This window comes from Pristiophorus japonicus, chromosome 13 (assembly GCF_044704955.1).
Source record: "Pristiophorus japonicus isolate sPriJap1 chromosome 13, sPriJap1.hap1, whole genome shotgun sequence".
NCBI lineage: Eukaryota > Metazoa > Chordata > Chondrichthyes > Pristiophoridae > Pristiophorus > Pristiophorus japonicus.
In genome coordinates this window covers 74,220,504-74,242,384 of record NC_091989.1, presented here as the reverse complement: position 1 = coordinate 74,242,384, position 21,881 = coordinate 74,220,504, and the positions used below count along the sequence as shown (strand labels likewise).

The 21,881-nt window shown below is 46.1% G+C and overlaps 1 protein-coding gene across 3 annotated transcripts in view; it reads right to left on the bottom strand.

Moving 5' to 3' along the window:
- ints13 (integrator complex subunit 13) overlaps nt 1–21,881 on the bottom strand; it is an 85,735-nt gene that overhangs the window by 35,788 nt on the left and 28,066 nt on the right. For 2 of the 3 annotated variants that reach the window (XM_070897663.1, XM_070897665.1), the window contains 5 exons: nt 20,277–20,361; nt 18,036–18,062; nt 10,891–10,914; nt 9,457–9,546; nt 5,096–5,185 (listed from right to left, as the gene is read on the bottom strand). In XM_070897663.1, the coding sequence (XP_070753764.1) occupies nt 5,096–5,185; nt 9,457–9,546; nt 10,891–10,914; nt 18,036–18,062; nt 20,277–20,361 (316 nt within the window). The remainder of the gene's footprint in view (nt 1–5,095; nt 5,186–9,456; nt 9,547–10,890; nt 10,915–18,035; nt 18,063–20,276; nt 20,362–21,881) is intronic. The other variant, XM_070897664.1, reaches the window with a different exon arrangement.

Sequence of the window (21,881 nt, the reverse complement as noted above, 5' to 3'; positions counted from 1 at the left end):
GGGGAGGGAGGGGAGGGGGTGAAGGAGAGAGGGGAGGGAGGGGAGGGGGTGAAGGAGAGAGGGGAGGGAGGGGAGGGGATGAAGGAGAGAGGGGAGGGAGGGGAGGGGGTGAAGGAGAGAGGGGAGGGGGTGAAGGAGAGAGGGGAGGGGGTGAAGGAGAGAGGGGAGGGGGTGAAGGAGAGAGGGGAGGGGGTGAAGGAGAGAGGGGAGGGAGGGGGTGAAGGAGAGAGGGGAGGGAGGGGAGGGGGTGAAGGAGAGAGGGGAGGGAGGGGAGGGGTTGAGGAGAGAGGGGAGGGAGGGAGAGGGGAGGGGGTGAAGGAGAGAGGAGGGAGGGGAGGGGGTGAAGGAGAGAGGGAGGGAGGGAGGGAGTGAAGGAGAGAGGGAGGGAGGGAGTGAAGGAGAGAGGGAGGGAGGGAGTGAAGGAGAGAGGGAGGGAGGGAGGGAGTGAAGGAGAGAGGGAGGGAGGGAGGGAGTGAAGGAGAGAGGGAGGGAGGGAGTGAAGGAGAGAGGGAGGGAGGGAGTGAAGGAGAGAGGGAGTGAAGGAGAGAGGGAGGGAGGGAGTGAAGGAGAGAGGGAGGGAGGGAGTGAAGGAGAGAGGGAGGGAGGGAGTGAAGGAGAGAGGGAGGGAGGGAGTGAAGGAGAGAGGGAGGGAGGGAGTGAAGGAGAGAGGGAGGAAGGAGGGAGTGAAAGAGAGAGGGAGGGAGGGAGGGAGTGAAGGAGAGAGGGAGGGAAGGAGAGAGGGGGGAGGGGGGGGAAGGGAGAGAAGGAGGCTGAACGGCCGGGCCCAAGACCTCGGGCTGGATTTACAGGTAGGTGGCGCCGGGTCTTGGGGCAGGTCGCGGAGGTCCGGTGGGGCGGGGGGGGAAAGAGAGTCGCGGAGGTCAGGTCGCCAGGGGGAGGGTCCGGTCGGATGGGTGGAGCCTTATGCACGCAGCCCCAGTGAGGCCATTCGGCCAGGGCTAGGAGCTGCGTGCTTCGGGCCCCTCCCACAGAGTTTTGGGCACCTGGAGCTATTGCGCATGCGCGCCCATTGCAGCACGCATGTGCAGAGGTCCCGGCACTGTTTTCAGTGCAGGAACCTGGCTCCGCCCCCTACAGCTCGTGCTGCGCCGCGCCCAGCTCCAGAGGCCTCCAGTGAGCCGGAAAATGGGTAAGTTTTTTTTAGGTGCACTTTCTGGCGCGAAAAACGGGCATCCAGGTCCGGGCTGCGCAGTTTTAGGCACGGCCCGAAACTTGGGCCCTTTCGGTGGATTATAGGTCTAGAAGGCATCCTATAAAATCCATAAATTGCCATAAAGCACTTCACACATCGTCACTACCTTCTGAAAAAGTGCTGAGACACGCGTTGACAGGGAATTGCTACAGTCCTTTTTAAAAGAGAACCTGACATGTTGCTGAGAGACAAATATATTTCTAGTTAGATATAGATATAGATATAGATATAGATATAGATATAGATATAGATATAGAGTGTTGGTTGTGATAATGACAAGTTACAGGGTACCTGCTCTACTCTTTAACTTAGCATTTGCGGAACTTTCCGGAATTTGACATCGTTTTTTTCCCTCTGGTTTTCTCACTCTCCCACAAGATTGTGTGGTTTAGGGGTGGATCAGTAATTTTTTTTTTCAATTCATTCACTGGATGTGGGCGTCGCTGGCAAGGCCAGCATTAATTGAGGTGGTGGTGGTGAGTCACCAATTCAGAGAGCACATTGTTGTGGGCCCGGGCTCACGTACAGGCCATACCGGGTAAGACAGCAGATTTCCTTTGAAGGACATTAGTGAACCAGATGGGTTTTTATGACAATACAGTCATTTCAAGGTCACTATTACTGACTTTTGTTTCATTCCAGATTTATTGAATTAACTAAATTTAAGTTCCCCAGCTGCTGAGGTGGGATTTGAACTGGCGTCTCTGGATCTAGTCCAGGGCTCTGGATTACTCGTCCAGTAACATAACCACTATGCTATTGTACCCCTGTGTACGAGGGTTCACTGTTGTCTGGCTGTGGTGGGTTTGATGGACTTTCCTTGCCTTTCTTTTCATAGATTAACATGCAGACTACATTTGTGAATCTTTAGCATTGTCAGCACAAAATCATTAACATGTGCAACAGTCGCAAACTGCTACAATACATAAATATGGGCAAAGGAGGTGCGATGCAATGCACCAAAACAGACGTTCTAATAGCCACAAATATCTCTGGGTTCTGGGACTGAATCTATCCACACAAATGGGAACGCAATTTCCTCTCTAATGGACAGTAACAAAATTACTTCAGGTATTTTAAAAATAGAAATGCCCGAAACACAGCAAGTCCTAGGGGGCGGAATTGCGTAGCGTACCGTCTGGGGGCGGTAACAGCCACGAGGCAGGAGTTCCTGCGGCAGGCGCGGAAGTCCCGCCCTGCGACCTATATTCGGGTTACCGCCCCCGAGAGCAAGAGGGGTGCAAAATATCGCGCTCCACCGGCTCTATGGGGCGCGAGCGGGACGGAAGGACTCAGTGAGGGGCGCAGCGCTACGTGCTGGGGGGCGCAGCGCTGCCGCATAGACAGGGCCCTCCCCTTCATTAAAGGGGAGGGGTAAGCTGCCAACCCTACCTGGACCCCAGAGGAGCGGGTGCCGTGGCAGCAGCCCGGTACGCAAGCAGAGTGCCGGGCTGCAAGATCACGGCATGGACCCCTGATCCAACCTGAAGGTGGCCATTTTTTTTCACAATTCCCCACCTCCACGTTAAATTTCACCCCGCAAGCAGTCTACAACCCGGTAAGCGCCCCCTGAAGCTGTCGCTGGCATCGCCCAGCGCAGCTTCAGGGGGCACTCCCGAAATTTTTCTCCGTGGCAAAAATGGGGCGCTGCGCATGGTGATGACATTGAGGGAAAAGGTCTGCACACACTTGCGCTCCTTTCATGAGTTCATCCTCTACTTCCTCTGTGCTTGAAGTTTGATTACCTGGCTGTAGTGTTTTTTTTCCACTCTTGAATGTAATCCTATTGTAATGTATGCACCTGCTCACAGGTTTGCAGAGCTGTTGAGTTGGGAGGCTCCTCAATTTCTGGTTGCACTTCAGTCCCACACTCCTGATCTTTGGGCACCCTGTGTGGAGGGGAGCGGGTAGGTCCGAGGGCCTCCTCATAGGACTGCTCCTGGGCATGGCCAAGGGTGTCATCAGCCGGTCCAGGCAGCGGGCGGTCGAGGGAGTCGTTCCGCGCGTACATCCGTGCCAGGGTGTCCTTGGAGATGGAGCACGCGGTGTCCACCGGTACGCTCGCGGCCTTCCATGAGAGGTGGGCGCTGGAGGGACTGGAGTGCATCATCACCCCCGGCAACCAAATTTTAATTTGATTTTACATGTTTTAAAGTTTAATTTGTTTATTGCTGGATTTTGAGTGTCCCCCTCCCCTTTTATAGGGGGCACTTGTAAAGATTTATGATTTTATTGCCCAAAAAAAAAAAATCACAAAAAAAAACAACAAAAAAAAGTCAAAAAAACCCAAAAAAAGGGCAGTTGAAAAATGTTTGGAGTGTCCTCCAGATTGGGGGGCACTTGACTTAACTGGTTAATTTTGTCTCCTATTAAAAGAGTTGTCGAGCTGTTGCCTAAGGGGGTACTTGATTTAATGTTTATTTATTTGCAACAAAAGAGTTGTTGAGTTGGGAATGGCTTAGCCAGTCATGTGATGTTCACAAGACTCAATAAAACCCCAGCCAGTTGGATTCAGGGGATCCATGATGAGGCAGGTGGTTGTGAGCCTGGTGGATGAACTGGTAATGTGTTGTGTGATTGTTCAACCCTTTGCTAATAAACCAACTAGTTCTTAATAGTAATGTGTTGCTATGAATTCTTAAGCAAAGAACCCATAAAGCAAATACATTACACCTACCTGCACATGCAAACAACTAAATCCTACCAGAAAGACTAGGGATGGAGGGGAAAGACATTTGGGCTGGAACTTGGTTCAGAGCAGGTAAGCAGAATGATTCCAAGCCTTAAGGAACTAATTTACAAAGTAAACTAATTTTCATTGGTGAAAAGACCAAAGGGAAACATGATACAGGTTCTAACGAAGGAACTACGTCTGAAATATTAACCTGCTTTTTCTCTTTTCAGGTGCTGACGGACTTTGTGCGGATTTCCGGGATTTGAAGTTTTAAAAAAAAATAATTCAAGGTCCCTGTTGAATACTTGCCTTTCTCCTTTTTAAGTTCCTTGTGCAATTTCCCAACTCAGTGGGACAGGCAGGAACTCTGACATCTACATAACCTGATGCCTGCTTCATTGTTGAACACACAACAGTAGCGTGCACTTTAATACTAATCATGTTTGGTCACTTGTACCAGAAGAAACAGCAAGGTAAAGTAAGTAGAAATGAAAGTGGTGCGGCTTTTAATCTGGACACGTAGCTTGGCCCCTGTCCAAAAGATATGCAGTAACGCTGTGATACAGTCCCATTCATTACTGTTTAATGAGACAAGGTTAAAGCAGCCAAGGTTTATTTAACCAACCTTCAGGAGGCAGGTCTACAATAGGGCATGACCTCATCTCATCACTGGTACATTTACAACTTAAACACTATGTTTTCCGATTGTAATGGTAACTCATTTATTTTAAATGGGTTACATTATGTTTGAGTTGGACAATCTGGGCCTTTATGTAGAATTCATGAACAAAACTAAATAATTAGTACATAAATACTAGCAATAAATTGCAGGGAGCAGCTATGGGAACAATGGCTGCAGTAAGCTAACTACACCTACACACACACACACACACACACACACATATATATATATATACAAACTCCTCACCTAATTGGCCATTAAGTCTTACTGTTGTCACAAGTATCAACTCTAGCCAATTCGGGTCTTGCTGCAAAAGCGGTTTACACAGAAATATTAAAATTACAATTAGCAAAACACAGTATCACCCTGATATTTGGCATAAGGTAGTGCTGAGGGTGAAAGGAGCTTTTAATGCAATGCAGTGTGTCATTCTATTTAGCACGCAATTTAATACATAGCTCAATGTACTCAGCTGAAGTGTCTTTGTGGAAGTATAACAGCAATCAAATATGACAAAATTACCCACCATTTAGTAAAAAGTTGGTTAGGCAGGAGGAGGGTCGGCTGTTTACATCTACGGGTGATATTCTGTAAGCTCCTGTGCAATAGTGCAACTCTGAAAGAAATACTTTATATTACACATTTTAATACAGTAGTGTTATCATATCATATAAAAAAGGATAAGAGAAATCTATATTCTTCTACATAAATGAATGTAATCATTCTAAACTGCGTCCAGAAGTAACATGATGCACTCTCTCACTGAGGCAAAGCAGTCCACCTCCACCTGGGAAAACATGCTTGGCGCTGCCAAGCACAAGAGAAATTATAATTGCAGTTCCACGGCAAAGTGGTACAATACCACAAGAACTGGTCACAACAAGCACCTGAACGTGTTTAGGTTCAGGGACATGCACCCAAATGAGCCACAGTAGTTTCCAGTTCCTTAACATGGGACTATGGAAAATTTAAAAATTTGGGTGTGATGTGGAGGGAGCTGCAGGGGGACAACAGAAAGGGGAGCAACAGAGGGGCCGAGGTCGCAGGAGGCAATATCTAACTGACAGGGTCTACAGAGGCTCAGCTTCTTTGCCCTCTCGGAAGACCTGTGCTTCTGAAGGCTGAGATCGTCACATCAGGTGGTGGCAGACATCTACAGTCTCCTGGTAGAGCATCTGCTCCCTGCTGGTCCTGGTGGCCACGCATTACCAGTCGCTGTAAAAGTCAACATTGCCCTCAATTTCTTCGCCTCGGGTTCCTTCCAGGGCACTCTACCAGATGGATTTATATGGGGTCCCACAGTCAGCTGCACATAAATGCACAAGACAGATTGTTTGCCAGGGCTGGCAATTATGTAAATTCCGTGTGATGACAATAGCCAGAATGTGCAAGCACTCGGATCTGTTTCTCTGGCTGGCTTCCCACAGGTGCCATCGATTGCACACACGTGGCAACCCGGGCACCACCAGATCAACCAAAGTGCATTCATCAACCGCAAGGCAAATCATTCCATCCATGTTCAGTTGGATGCAACCACAAGAAAAGGTTCATGCACGCCAGATTCCCTGGGAGCTGCCACGATGCTTTCATACTGCCGCAGTCCAACATCCCCGACCTGTTCGTACCTGGAAGTACCCTTAAGGGGTGGGTGGCTGCCAGACGACAAAGGATACCTCCTTCAAACCCGGCTGATGACACCTCTGAGAAACCTCACCAGTGAACTCCAAGAGTGCTACAACCTGAGCCAAATGACAACCGGATGCACCATCGAGCAAGCCGTCAGCATGCTCAAGATGTGCTTCAGGTGCCTGGACAGGTCTGAAGGTGTTCTTCAGTACTCACCAGCGAGGGTCATAAGAACAACATAAGAACATAAGAAATAGGCCATACGGCCCCTCGAGCTTGCTCCACCATTTAATACGATCATGGCTGATCTGATCATGGACTCAGCTCCACTTCCCTGCCCGCTCTCCATAACCCCTTATTCCCTTATCGTTTAAGAAACTGTCTATTTCTGTCTTAAATTTATTCAATGTCCCAGCTTCCACAGCTCTCTGAGGTAGCGAATTCCATAGATCCACAACCCTGAGAAGAAATTTCTCCTCATCTCAGTTTTAAATGGGCGGCCCCTTATTCTAAGATTATGCCCTCTAGTTCGAGTCTCCCCCATCAGTGGAAACATCCTCTCTGCATCCACCTTGTCAAGCCCCCTCATAATCTTATACGTTTTGATAAGATCACCACTTATTCTTCTGAATTCCAATGAGTAGAGGCCCAACCTACTCAATCTTTCCTCATAAGTTAACCCCTCATCTCTGGAATCAACCTTGTTAACTGCCTCCAAAGCAAGTATATCCTTTCATAAATATGGAAACCAAAACTGCACACAGTATTCCAGGTGTGGCCTCACCAATATCCTGTACAACTGTAGCAAGACTTCCCTGCTTTTATACTCCATCCCCTTTGCAACAAAGGCCAAGATTCCATTGGCCTTCCCGATCACTTGCTGTACCTGCATACTAACCTTTTGTGTTTCATGCACAAGTACCTCCAGGTCCTGCTGTACTGCAGCACTGTGCAATCTTTCTCCATTTAAATAATAACTTGCTCTTTGATTTTTTTTCTGCCAATGTGCATGACCTCACACTTTCCAACATTATACTCCATCTGCCAAATTTTTGCCCACTTACTTAGCCTGTCTATGTCCTTTTGCAGATTTTGTGTGTTCTCCTCAGACATTGCTTTTCCTCCCATTTTTGTATCGTCGGCAAACTTGGCTATGTTACACTCGGTCCCTTCCTCCAAGTCGTTAATATAGATTGTAAATAGTTGGGGTCCCAGCACTGATCCCTGCGGCACTCCACCGGTTACTGATTGCCAACCCAAGAATGAATCATTTATCCCGACTCTGTTTTCTGTTCGTTAGCCAATCCTCTATCCATACGAATATATTACCCCCAACCCAGTAACCTTTTATGTGGCACCTTCTGGAAGTCCAAATACATCACATCCATTGGTTCCCCTTTATCCACCCTGTTCGTTACATCTTCAAAGAATTCTAGCAAATTTGTCAAACATGACTTCCGCTTCATAAATCCATGCTGACTCTGACTGACCGAATTTTGCTTTTCCAAATGTCCTGCTACTGCTTCTTTAATAATGGACTTCCAACATTTTCCCAACCACAGATGTTAGGCTAACTGGTCTAGTTTCCTGCTTTCTGCCTCCCTCCTTTCTTAAATAGGGGCATTACATTTGCAGTTTTCCAATCTGCTGGGACCTCCCCAGAATCCAGGGAATTTTGGTAAATTACAACCAATGCATCCACTATCCCTGCCGTTACTTCTCTTAAGACCCTAGGATGCAAGCCATCAGGTCCAAGGGATTTATCCGCCTTTAGTCCCATTATCTTACTGAGTACCATCTCCTCAGTGATTTTGATTGTGTTAAGTTCCTCCCCCTCCATAGCCCCTTGACTATCCACTGTTGGAATATTATTAGTGTCCTCTACCGTAAAGACTGATACAAAATATTTGTTGAGACAATCGCGGTGTGTTGCATTCTGCACAACATAGCGCGGCAGCGAGGACGAGAGTTGCAAGAGGAACAAGCCACTCAGCACTCTTCATCTGATGACTATTCTAAATGGAGAGGAGCAGGAAGGTGAAGATGGGGCCCCCAACGCCAGACCAGCCGACCACATTGGCGTTTGGGACCCCAACGATGCCCTAATAGCTCGAAGGTTTAGCTACTCACTCACACTGGACCAAAGCAATAATCACACTCCCTGCCCCCCAACCCTGCTGACACAAAGCAGTCCTGAAAACAACCACCCAACCAATGCACGTGCACCAATTGGTCCTGTCATTTCATGCCTTTACATTCATCAACAAGCAATTAAAAAACCAAGTTGGCACTCGCCAGGCAAGAATGGTGAACACTGGAAAGTGGTACAAATTAATACATTTTATGTAAATAACGAATGACACTGACGAACACAGCATTTTCACAAACAACCATGTGCACACCCTCGGTGAAATACAAAGCTATTCCATTTCTTTCCCTACCGCTCATAGATGGTGCAACCCCTGTGGCTTCAGCAGAGGCAGAGACAGGCTGCTCTGATCCCTGCTGACTTCGGAGATGCTCGTGGTCGACACTCTCTGGGTGTTGGAGCCCCCGAGGGCCCCGCCAAAGACTGCTCCACCTCCACCTGTGGAGGAACAGACTTGGCTATCAGAAGAGGAGGCTGACTTGGGGGGTGCGGGGGGTGGGGCGGGTGGCAACTGGTAAGACATGGAAACACTTTGGCTGGAGTTCCCATTTCCATATCCTCTTTCATCATTATCCCTCGCCTAAGTCAGCAGCACATCAATATTACATCATTATTTCCTGTGCTCATCATTCTTGCCTTGCACGTGCCAACTCATATTTGCAATTGCTTGGTGATGAATGTTCCCAACTCCATGTTTGCATTGGCCTTTCAAAGAGTCATGGTGAAATCGCATCTGGCAAGAACGCATCACGCTCGCCGAGATGTATTGGAGATGCGAAACACAGAAGTAAAATGATGAAGAGGCATCCCTATTGAAATCGCCCCCTCCCCCACTCCCCCCAACTCAGATCCCCCATAATATCCACCCATAAATGTCTTGAAGATTCAGACAAGATTGCACTTTGTTTTGCAATAATTATACAACTTAGGGAACAGGTTTATGCTAATTTGTTAAATTGACCAAAATATTCCAAAATGAAACCTGTGATTTAGGGGACTAAAGAACTGGATTTAAGTGGCAACAGCTGAGAGTTCATTTGTTAATAATTCACTGGATGAAAGGCATAGCAGCATCAATTGCACCAGCGAGTTTAATCTTACTTCATACTTACCAACATTATTGGTTCGTGGGGTACACCACTTTAATGTCACAGTCTCTTTGGCAGCACTCTCTCTATTGCTACTGCATAGATGTGGATCAACTGCAAGATAAAACCAAAAACAGAAGATAGAATTTTGGTTGAACAAGGAAAATTCAAAACATTTAAAGCAAACTTAAATTCAATCTCAGTGTTCTAGAAGAGACGAGGTATCAAAAAAATATATAGTTCAACTCTTTCAAAGAGCATTTTCATTGGAATTCAAGTTCAATCCAAAGTGACTTGGATAATTTAACCACATAATTATCAGACAGACCCAATTTCAGACATAGTTTAAATTAAGTGTTTTGGCACATAATAGTCACAACTTCAGCCAGGAGAACAGTGCATGTGTTCCACAGCTTTCTCTATGGCTCCCATCAACACTGCTCTGTGATTAGTGAACATAACCAGGTTTTGCCCTTCTGCTGACACATGGCACTCCATCTAGTGAACGAGGTGAGAGCTGATGAAACTCAGCCAAGTCATTGGGAGTGAGTAGGAGTACCAACCATTCCTTTCTACGAGGAGTTTTGCATTTCTGACACAATTCATCATCAATCTTAACCTGCAACTTCCAAATAAAATCCTCGCAAGAACATAAAATACCGTACTTTAAAATCGATGGCATTCTGGTGATGGTGGTTACATTAAGTCACAGAATGTAAGAGCACAGAAAGAGGCAAATCGACCCATCGTGCCTGTGCCGGTTCGCGGAAAGATTTAATTTAAACCAATTCCCCTGCCCTTTCCCCGTACTTTAAGTTTTTATTTTTCAAATACTTATCCATTTCCATTTTAAAAGTGATGATGAATTTGGTTTCCAATGTCCTAACACGACCCGCTGTGTAAATAACTATCTCCTAGCCTCTCCCTTTGTTCTTCTGATGATGCCCTTCATTTTATGCCTTCTAATTACTGGCACGCCACCAGAGGAAAGAGGTTTTCTCCTGATTTTGTTTATTATTAAGATAGCTGATAGTTTGGAACACTTCTCTCAACCTTCTCTGTTCTAATGAAAAGAGCCCCATTTTCTTTAGTCTCTCCTCATAATGAAAGGAGTTCATCTCTGGTATCATCTCCATGAAACTCTGCTGCACCCTCTCCATGGCCTAGACATCTGTTGTGAAGTAAGGTACCCAAATGGTCAAAATTAATTAAATAGATTGTTCAAGGTTGATTTATATATATATTTATATTGATTCATGTACTGTACTGCACACAGCTGCAACAGAAATTTTAACCAACATTTTGATATATACATCATTGACTCACAGGATAAATAACTTTCAGGGGCACTCCTCGTCAGTATTAAACTTGAGCCATACCATTCAATACCCTCCAGCAATCATTTTGGAAGAAATTCTAAACCTGTTAAATGAAACACTAAGTTACACTACCAGTTACCTTTCTTTCCTTTGAAGTGGTCACCTACAAATGTTAGAAGAAGCGATATTAAAATTTTCTTCTACTAGGAAGAGGAATTCAAGCAATCAATCTAGTATGCTGCAACAGTTTCAGTGCAGGCATTGGAAATCCAAATTCAACTTACAAATGTGATCAGAATATTTACATACTAACTGGGAATGATGGAGCCATTTTCTGTAATGTAGGTGGCAAGTTATGGAGGATTTCGGCATGTCTGAATCACGTGTTTGTGTATTATTAGAACCATGGCGACAAATGCTTGAAATAACATGAGCTTTGTACAATATGTTAACATTCCTGCATCACTTGAGGCTTCTGTTCAACAGATTCTTAAAATTTAAATATACGAGTGCACTTAAATATATTCAATATTAAATTTCAGCCCCAGTTATCTTTCTCAAAATGGATAAAATGTGATTCTGTGTCACAGTGGAAACCACCTTGCTACTGCGATTAGTCATTAACTTCGTATTTACCACAGCCGAAGGGAAGGAGGGAGGAAGGAAAGGTCCCACAAAGAGCAATGAGATAAATGACCATGCGACTGGTTTTGGTAGTGCTGATTGAGGGATAACTATTGGCCTATGGGAGAACTCCCTTACTCTTCTTCATACCAGCCATGGGATCTTTTGCATTCATTTGAACAGGCAGATAGGGCCTTAGTTTTAACATCTGATCTGAAAGGCAGCAACTCTGACAATGCAGCACGATCCAATAACCGCCTGACTCAGATGAGAGTGCTGCCACTGAATGGTGAGATTTCAATGCAAGTGCAGATGATTGCATTTCAACTGGATTTCATACTTTAATGTGTTCAAAATTGCGTGCCATTACGGAAAAGGTACAATCAAGCAATAACACAATCATAGCAGCAAACATAACCCTGCTATTTAAGAAAGGAGGAATAGAAAAAAGGGGGAACTATAGGTCAACTGGCCAGACATCAGTAGTCGGCAAAATGCTAGAATCTATATTTGGGCACTTAGAAAATCGTAATATGATTCGGCAGAGTCAACATGGTTTTATGAAAGGGAGATTGTGCTTTTGACAAATCTTTTGAGTTTTTTGAAGATGTAACAAGTAGGATAGATAAGAGGGAACCAGTTGGATGCAGTGTATTGGATTTTCAAAAAGCATTTGATAAGGTGCCACACAAGAGGTTAATACACAAAATTAGGACTCATGTGATTGGGGATAATAAATGAGCAGGATTGAGGATTGGTTTATGGACAGAAAACAGAGTAGGAATAAACTGGACTTTTTCAGGTTGGCAGGCTGTAACTAGCAGGGTACTGCAAGGATCAGTACTTTGGTCTCAGCTATTCACAATCTATATTAATGACTTAGATGAAGGGACCGAGTGTACCGTATCCAAGTTTGTTGATGATACAAAGTTAGGTGCGAAAGTAAGCTGTGAGGAGGTCACAAAGAGGCTGCAGAGAGATATAGACAGGTTGACTGAGTGGGCAAGAACATGGCAAATGGAATACAATGTAGGAAGGGTGAAGTTATCCACTTTGGTAGAAATAACAAAAAAGCAGAATATTGTTTGAATGGTGAGAGACTGGGAAATATTTGCATTCAGAGGGACCTGGGTGTCCTTGTACATGAATCACAGAAAGTTAACATGCAGGTACAGCAAGCAATTAGGAAAGCAAATGGTATGTTAGCTTTTGTTACAAAGAGATTAGAGTTTAAGAATAAAGAAGTCTTACTACAATTATACAGGGCGTTGGTGAGGCCACACCTGGAGTACTGTGTACAGTTCTGGTCTCCCTACCTAAGGAAAGACATACTTGCCTTGGAGGGAGTGCAGCGAAGGTTCATTAGGCTGGGTCTTGGGATGAGGGGATTGCTTTATGAGGAGACATTGAGTAGACTAGGCCTATATTCCCTAGAGTTTAGAAGAATGAGAGGTGATCGAATTGAAACATATAAAATTCTTAAGGGGCTTGACAGGGTTAATGCTGAGAAAAGGTTTCCCCTGGCTGGGGAATCTAGAACACGGGGTCACAGTCTCAGAATAAGGGGTATAAGGACTGAGATGAGGGGGAATTTCTTCACTCAAAGGGGCCAAGTTTCCACAGGATAAAAAACGGGCGCCCCTCCGAGCTGGGCGCCCATTTTTCGCGCCTAGAACGGCGCCAGAAAAAAACCACGCTATTCTCGAGTGCTTTGCAGCTCCTGGTCGGTTTGGCGCGGCGCCCAGGGGGGCGGAGCCTACACTCGCGCCGATTTTGTAAGTGGGAGGGGGCGGGTACTATTCAAATTAGTTTTTTTCCTGCCGGCAACGCTGCGCATGCGCGTTGAAGCGTTCGCGCACGCGCAGTGTGAAGGAAACATTGGCACTCGGCCATTTTTGTAGTTCTTTGTAGCTGTTTAATTTTTGAACATTTTTTAATAAAAGCATATTGCCATCAGCACATCAGCACGGAGGCTACCCTTCTCACTGTCTCCTTCCCCTCCCCATCCTCCACGGCAATAAACGGCGGTTTCCTCCCCCTCCCTCCCCTCCACGGCAACAAACGGTGGTTTCCTCCCCCTCCCTCCCCTCCACGGCAACAAACAGCAGTTTCCTCCCCCTCCCTTCCCTCCACGGCGGCAATAAACCGCTGTCTCCTTCCCCTCCCTCCCCTCCGCGGCAACAAACGGCGGTTTCCTTCCCCACCCCCCGCGGGAACAAACGATGGCTGAAGCACTTTCACACAGGTAGGAAGATGGTTTATTTAATCTTTTCTTTGCTTATAAATGTTTATTCAGGTTGGATTTATTTGTATAATATTTGTAGAAGTATAAATAAGGATTGATTGTAGAATTTAATGACTTCCCTTCCCCCCACCTCGTTCTGGACGCCTAATTTGTAACCTGCGCCTGATTTTTTTAATGTGTAGAACAGGTTTTTTCAGTTCTACAAAAATCTTCACTTGCTCCATTCTACTTTAGTTTGAAGTACGTTTTCACTGTGGAAACTTTGAAATCAGGCGTCAGTGGCCGGACACGCCCCCTTTTGAAGAAAAAATTCTGTTCCAAAGTAGAACTGTTCTACCTCACTAGAACTGCAGAAAAAAAAATGTGGAGAATTGCGATTTCTAAGATAGTCCGTTCTCCACCAGTTGCTCCTAAAAATCAGGCGCAAATCATATGGAAACTTGGGCCCAAAGTGTTGTGAATCTTTGGAATTTGTCTATCCTAGAGAGCTGTGGATGCTCAGTCATTGATTATGTTCAAGACAGAGGTCGATAAATTTTTGGGAACTAAGGGAATTAAGGGATATGGGGATGGGGATAGTGCAGGACAGTGGAATTGAGGTAGATGATCCGCCATGTGATCTTGTTGAATGGCAGAGCAGTCTCGAAGAGCCAAATGACCTACTCCTGCTCTTATTAGGTTATGTTCTTATCTGATGGAACGGTCATTGAAAAGTACAACTAGGGAGCAACTTAAAATTGTAATCCACCAAACTCAAAACTAATTACAAAATATGCTGATTTAAAATTTGAAATTTCTTCAAAATGATCAGCAACACTCGGGATCGGCGGGAGGGGAAAGCGGAGTTGAGGTCGAAGATCAGCCAGGATCTTATCAAATGGCGGAGTAGGCTCGAGGGGCCACCTGGCCTACTCCTGCTCCTAATTCTTAATTTAACTTTACTGAAATTGTGCACAGAACAAATACTCAACAACCGAATGGAGGATCTTAAATTCCTGCACCACTCCACTGATTTCTGAGTCCACCACACTGCCACTAAAAGGTGTCCAACAGAGGGAGATATTGGGAGACAACTCAGAAAAGCCACATTACCATACCACTGCATTGAGCCTCCAATGGACAGCTAAATGGCTGCATTGGTGGCAAGACGTTTGTAGCCCAGTGAGTAAAAAACAAATGGTGTCACACAGTCAGCTTAAAAAAAGTGTTTTGAACAACTTAATGATTGATCCTCTAAACTTAAATCACAAAGGTTTCACTTTGGAACAGCGGTCCTGCTCACTCTACACCTCATCATCATCATAGACAGTCCCTCGGAATCAAAGAAGACTTGCTTCCACTCTTAACATGAGTTCTTAGGTGGCTGTACAGTCCAATACAAGAACCACAGTCCCTGTCACAGGTGGGACACAGTCATTGAGGGAAGGGGTGAGTGGGACAGGTTTGCCGCGTGTTCCTTCCGCTGCCTGCGCTTGATTTCTGCATGCTCTCGGCGATGAGACTCGAGGTGCTCAGCGCCCTCCCGGTCTTTGGCAAGGGTCAGTGGGGATGTTGCACTTTATCAGGGAGGCTTTGAGGGTGTCCTTGTAACATTTCCACTGCCCACCTTTGGCTTGTTTGCCGTGAAGGAGTTCAGAGTACCAGCATCGAAGCACTGACCACACTTGATCAGATTTGTTGGACAGGCCACATAGTTCACATGCCAGACACGAGACTCTACACCTAGCCTTCTACTGTTGTATGCCCAAGTTCAAACGTATTTAGATGGGAAAAGTTTTGCTTAGGTCTGTTGGAGAACTAGACTGAGTGAGTTCACAGTCGGATCCCCATCTCAACAGGTTGGCAAATTATCGGTGCCCATCAACAACTTTTATTTATATAACGTAGTTAAATGTCCCAAGGCGCTTCACAGCAGTATTATGAGACAAAACAGATAAATGTGACACCGAGCCACATAAGATGATGACCAAAAGCTTGGTCAAAGAGGTAACTTTTAAGGAGCGTCTTAAAGGAGGTAGAGAAGCGGAGAGGTTTAGGCAGGGAGTTCCAGAGATTGGGACCCCAAGCAGTTGAAGGCACGGCCACTGATGGTTGAGCAGTTATAATGAGAAATGCTCAAGGAGGGCAGAAAGTTCACCTCCGAGTGGCTTTGACTGCAACCCATCATCATCATTGGCAGTCCCTCGAAATCGAGGAGACTTGCTTCCACTCTAAAAGTGAGTTCTCAGGTGACTGTCCAGTCCGATTAAGTGTCCAAGACCCCCTAGTAGGGTCTAGGGAGGTTTAGACAGTGAGAGGGGGGAAGCTGGGGTGCAAGTTGTCGGACAGCAGATGATGATAGTTGTTCAGCAGGGGAGCTCCCTAGGGAGCTGCCACCCCGGCGGCCATCTTCTGGCACCACAATGCGGATTTCGTCCCCTACGGGGCACAACGGACAGGATCTTTGCAGCTCGACAGCTGCAGGAAAAATGCAGGGAGCAACACCAGCCCTTATACATGGCCCTCTTTGACCTTACAAAGGCCTTTGACACTGTCAACCGCCAGGGTCTATGAAGTGTCCTCCTCCGTTTCGGATGCTGCCAAAGGTTCGTCAACATCCTCCGCCTGCTCCACAATAACATGCAGGCCACGATCCTTATCAACAGATCCATTACAGACCCAATCCACGTCCGGACCGGGGTCAAACAGGGCTGCGTCATCGCCCCAACACTCTTTTCAATCTTCCTCGCTGCCATGCTCCACCTCATAGTCAACAAGCTCCCCGCTGGAGTGGAACTTATTGTGTTCCTAACACAGATGAGGCTGCACATAGGGAGGTTAAAGTAACAGTGACCTCAGTCTTTCATAAGACACTCCAGAGTGAGGAACAGGCCTTAGGGGCCGGCTTATATACAGTGCTCCCAAAGGATGCTGGGATCCCTTGGGACTTCAGGGGATGCACTCCCTGGTGGCGGAACATGGGAGTGCATGCTTTACAGATACACAACAGAACTAAACTAAACTACAGAACCAGTAGGAAGCTGTTCAACTTTCGCCGCCTCCGGGCCAGGTCCAACACCACCCCAACCTCTGTTGTTGAGCTACAGTACACGGATGACGCCTGCACACATTCAGAGGCTGAACTCCAGGACATAGTCGACATATTTACAGAGACGTAAGAAAGCATGAGCCTTACGCTAAACATCCATAAGACAAAGGTCCTCGCCGCACAGCACTGTCCCCCAGTCATCAAGATCCATGGCGCGGCCCTCGACAACGTGGACAATTTCCCATACCTCGGGAGCCTTTTATCAACAAAAACAGACATTGATGAGGATATTCAATACCCACCCCAGTGAGCCAGCGCAGCCTTCGGCCACCTGAGGAAAAGAGTGTTGGAAGACCAGGCCCTCAAATCTGCCACAAAGCTCATGGTCTGCAGGGCTGTAGTAATACCTGCCCTCCTGTATGGCTCAGAGACATGGACCATGTACAGTAGACACCTCAAGTCACTGGAGAAATACCACCAACGATGTCTCTGCAAGATCCTACAAATCCCCTGGGAGGACAGATACCCCAACATCCTCGTCCAGGCCAACATCACCAGCATTGAAGCACTGACCACACTTGATCAGCTCCGCTGGGCAGGCCACATTGTCCGCATGTCAGACATGAGACTCCCAAAGCAAGCACTCTACTCGGAATTCAGTCATGGCAAACGAGCCAAAGGTGGGCAGAGGAAACGTTACAAGGACACCCTCAAAGCCTCCCTGATAAAGTGCAACATCCCCACCGACACCTGGGAGTCCCTGGCCAAAGATCGCTCCAAGTGCAGGAAGTGTATCTGGGATGGCGCTGAGCACCTCGAGTCTCATCGACGAGAGCATGCAGAAATCAAGCGCAGGCAGCGGAAAGAGCTTGCAGCAAACCTGCCCCACCCATCCTTTCCGTCAACAACTGTCTGTCCCACCTGTGACAGAGACTGTGGCTCTCGTATTGGACTGTTCAGTCACCTGAGAACTCCATATTTAGAGTGGAAGCAAGTCTTCCTCGATTCCGAGGGACTGCCTATGATGATGATGATGATGTACAGTCCAATACGGGAATTACAGTCTCTGTCACAGGTGGGACAGACAGTAGTTGAAGGAAAGGATGGAATTGCGAATATCACGTCTTCTGTCTAAAGGAGGAAGCTTGGAAAGAAAGGAATAAAGAACACACAAAAGCTGGATGTTTCTTTTTTTGTTCTATAAAAAGTTAGGTGCAGCAGAATCAGAATTTTGTAATTTTTCAGATGTCTTCTTATTCCAGTGGCCATATGTTCTTATCCCACCCTATAGCAGTTGCTCGATGAGCTGGCTAACACAATAGAAAAGTTAATATCTGTATAATTTTACCAACATCTACTAATTCAATGATAATAAAATTTGGCATACATGTTATCGGTGTCATGTTCCTCCCTTCTGTGAAAAAAACAAAAAAGAACTGTCAGTCACGACCAAAATAATAGCACAGATGACACACTCTATATTTCACAATGTTAATAACCTTAGATACTTTATTTTGTGGCTGCATACTGATGTTTTTTTTTTTTAAATGGGTTCTCAAGAAAGTACATCCATGTTTTATGAAGCTACTGTGTATGCAATCACATATATTCCATGAAACCATTGTATAAAACAGACTAAGGCTGGATTTTCGGTCTTCCGCTGTCCCAGTTAGTGCCCCGGAGGGGCGGCAATGGCGGCAGTAAGCACTTCCGGGCGGCCAGCTAACAGCACCACGCCGGGGTTTTCGGGGCCGGTTTCGACGGGACGCGGAGCATTACCACCCGGTAGAGGCGAGCCGGTGTGCAACAACCCTGATCGTGACACTGACTCGATTTTTGGCTGCCGTCCGATCCGTAGCGCCACATAGAGCGCCCCCTGTTGGTACCGCCTGTGAAAGCGGGCGGTCCGAGCTGTCGCGGCCGCAGTGAGGTCAGTAAATGTCCACCTCAGGTAAGTGTGATTGTTTTTTTTTTGCGATTTATGTTGTCGTGGTGTGAATTATTTATTGGGAATGTTTTTGGTTGGTATTTTTTTTTAAAAAGCTCCCCCCAGGCCGGCTGTTTAGCTGGGGATTTTCACTTGCTCAGCCAGCCTAGCGCTCTAAAGGCTAGATTTTCAGTTGTCCACGAAGTTTTACGCCAAAATTACCATTTTTGATGCGTTTTTAGGCCTAAATTTCAGCCTTTACGTCTGCGCCATTGGTAAAGTCGGCATTGCATGAGGATTCGTGGTATAAACTGCGAGTTTCGGCAACTTAGTCCGGGGCCGGTAGTTCTGCAAGAGAGGCCTTGGTGGGGAGGGGGGGGGGGCGGGGAGAAATTGCAAAAAAAAAATTCACAAAACCCTTACTTACTAAATTGCTGAAAAATAATTAATAAAACCTTTAACTTACCTTTTTTTTTGCAGGTCTTCATACTTATTGCTGCTGACAGGGCTGCACCGACAGGTTTGACCCGTCGGTATTCTGAGCATGGCGGAGAGTGCCAAAGGTACGACGGTAACGCAATTTGCGGCGTTGCACGTGGGCGCACCTCTTCCCGGCGGTACGTGGAAACGCCGCCGGCAAAAGATGCCCGAAGATCTTGCCGACCGGGTTTTCGCCGTGGAGGGTCAAATCGCAGCGAAAATCCAGTCGCAAAGTTGGCAAAAATCTAGCCCTAAGGGAGGTGTTACACACACGCCTCCCTTAGCGCTCCACCCCATACTCAGGGCCCAGCTGATGAATTTTGTTGACTGAGGCGCAAACTGTTCCCAGGCGCAAACTTTACCGCCCCGCCGCCATTGAGCAGAAACGAAAATCTAGCCCACTATATATATTGCAGAAAATATTGTGTGAATTAAGAACTGATAATTACATGGCACCAATCACAACCTCAGGATGTCCCAAGGCACTTTACTGCCAGTGAAATACTTTTGGAGTGTAGTCACTGTTGTAATGTAACAACACGGCAGCCAATTTACACACAGCAAGCTCCCACAAACAGCAATGTAATAATGACCAGATTAACCGTTTTAGTGATGTTGGTTGAGGGATAAATATTGACCAGAACTCTGCAAGAATTCCCCTGCTCTTTGAATAGTCACATGGGATCTGTTAAGCCCACCTGAGAGGGCAGATGAGGCCCCGGTTTAACGTCTCTGTAAACTTTAGCTTATCTAAAACTCTGCTGCCTGTATCCTAACTCGCACAAAGTCCAGTTCACGCATCACCCCTGTGCTCACTGACCTACATTGGTTCACGGTCCAACAACACCTCAATTTTAAAATTCTCATCCTTGTGTTCAAATCCCTCCATGGTCCCGCCCTCCCTATCTCTATCTTCCTGCAGCCCTACAACCCTCAAAACTCTGCGTTTCTCTGACTCAGGCCTCTTGTACATCCCCCACTTCTTTTGGATCAGTTCAAGTTTACAGAGTGTGCAAGGTGGGAGGCTAGTCGGGAGAGCATTGGAATTCAGTCCCCAGTTAGCAAAAGAAAAATGGCTAAAAACTGCTTTTAGAGCCAGAGGAATGAATACTGAAAGGGGAGGGTTAATCTGCTTTTTTATTCCTAGCACTCGGCAATTTTATAAAATTTGATGACATTTATGACGAATTTTGACTAAACGGAGTCTAAACTGTGACTTACCACTTCTTAGTAGTTCAGTATGAGCCTCTTTTTGATGGAGAAGCTCCACATCATAATTTGCAGAAGTGTTTGCATGTTGTTCTTCCTTTAAATGAAGGACAGTCAGAATGTAATCGCAATATGGATTTGTTTGTAGTCGATGAACAAGCATTATATCCTAAGCTGCCATAAACCGACCAGGGTTGCAATTCCTGTTTGACTTGCTTCTATCTTTTGGGAAAACTGATTTGGTCCAGTTTTGTCGTTGTTAAAAGCATTACTTTTAAGCTCAGCAAGAAAAAAAGTTTTTTAAAATCCGTTCTATGATCACCCGAAGACTTACCTATATATTAAGACTGATTTTGGGGTCTAGTTTACTTGCAAAACACATGACAGCACATGGCTCTGCAGTAGCACCATAACAATATAAGAAATAGGAGCAGGAGTAAGCCATATGGCCCCTTGAGCCTGCTCTGCCATTTAATACGATCATGGCTGATCTGATCATGGACTCAGCTCCACTTTCCTGCCAGCTCTCCATAACCCCTTATCATTTAAGAAACTGTCTATTTCTGTCTTAAATTTATTCAATGTCCCAGCTTCCACAGGTCTCTGAGGCATCGAATTCCACAAATCCACAACCCTCAGAGAAGAAGTTTCTCCTCATCTCAGTTTTAAATGGGCAGCCCCTTATTCTAAGATTATGCCCTCTAGTTCTAGTCTTCCCTATCAGTGGAAACACCTTTCTGCATCCTTGTCAAGCCCCCTCATAATCTTATACATTTCAATAAGATCACCTCTCAATCTTCTGAATTCCAATGAGTAGAGGCCCAACCTACTCAACCTTTCCTCATAAGTCAACCCCCTCATCTCCGGAACCAACCTTGTGAACCTTCTATGAACTGCCTCCAAAGCAAGTATATCCTTTCGCAAATATGGAAACCAAAACTGCACGCAGTATTCCAGGTGTGGCCTCACCAATACCCTGTACAACTGTAGCAAGACTTCCGTGTTTTTATACTCCATCCCCTTTGCAATAAAGGCCAAGATTCCATTGGCCTTCCTGATTACTTGCTGTACCTGCATACTAACCTTTTGTGTTTCATGCACAAGTACCCCCAGGTCCTGCTTTACTGCGGCACTTTGTAATCTTTATCCATTTAAATAATAACTTGCTCTTTGATTTTTTTTCTGCCAAAGTGCATGACCTCACACTTTCCAACATTATACTCCATGTGCCAAATTTTTGCCCACTTACTTAGCCTGTCTATGTCCTTTTGCAGATTTTTTGTGTCCTCCTCACACATTGCTTTTCCTCCCACCATGTCAGTGCACACCACATTTAGTACCATTGAACCCTTGAACTCAATTATGCACTTCATCATCATCATCATCATAGGCAGTCCCTCAGAATCGAGGATGAGTTGCTTCCACTCTTAGCATGAGTTCTTAGGTGGCTGTACGTCCAATACGAGACTCATAGTCTCTGTCACAGGTGGGACAAATCGTCGTTGAGGAAAAGGGTGGGCAGGGAGCCTGGTTTGCCGCACGCTCCTTCCGCTGCCTGTGCTTGATTTCTGCATGCTCTCGGTGACCCAGCGCCCTCCTGAATGCACTTCCTCCACT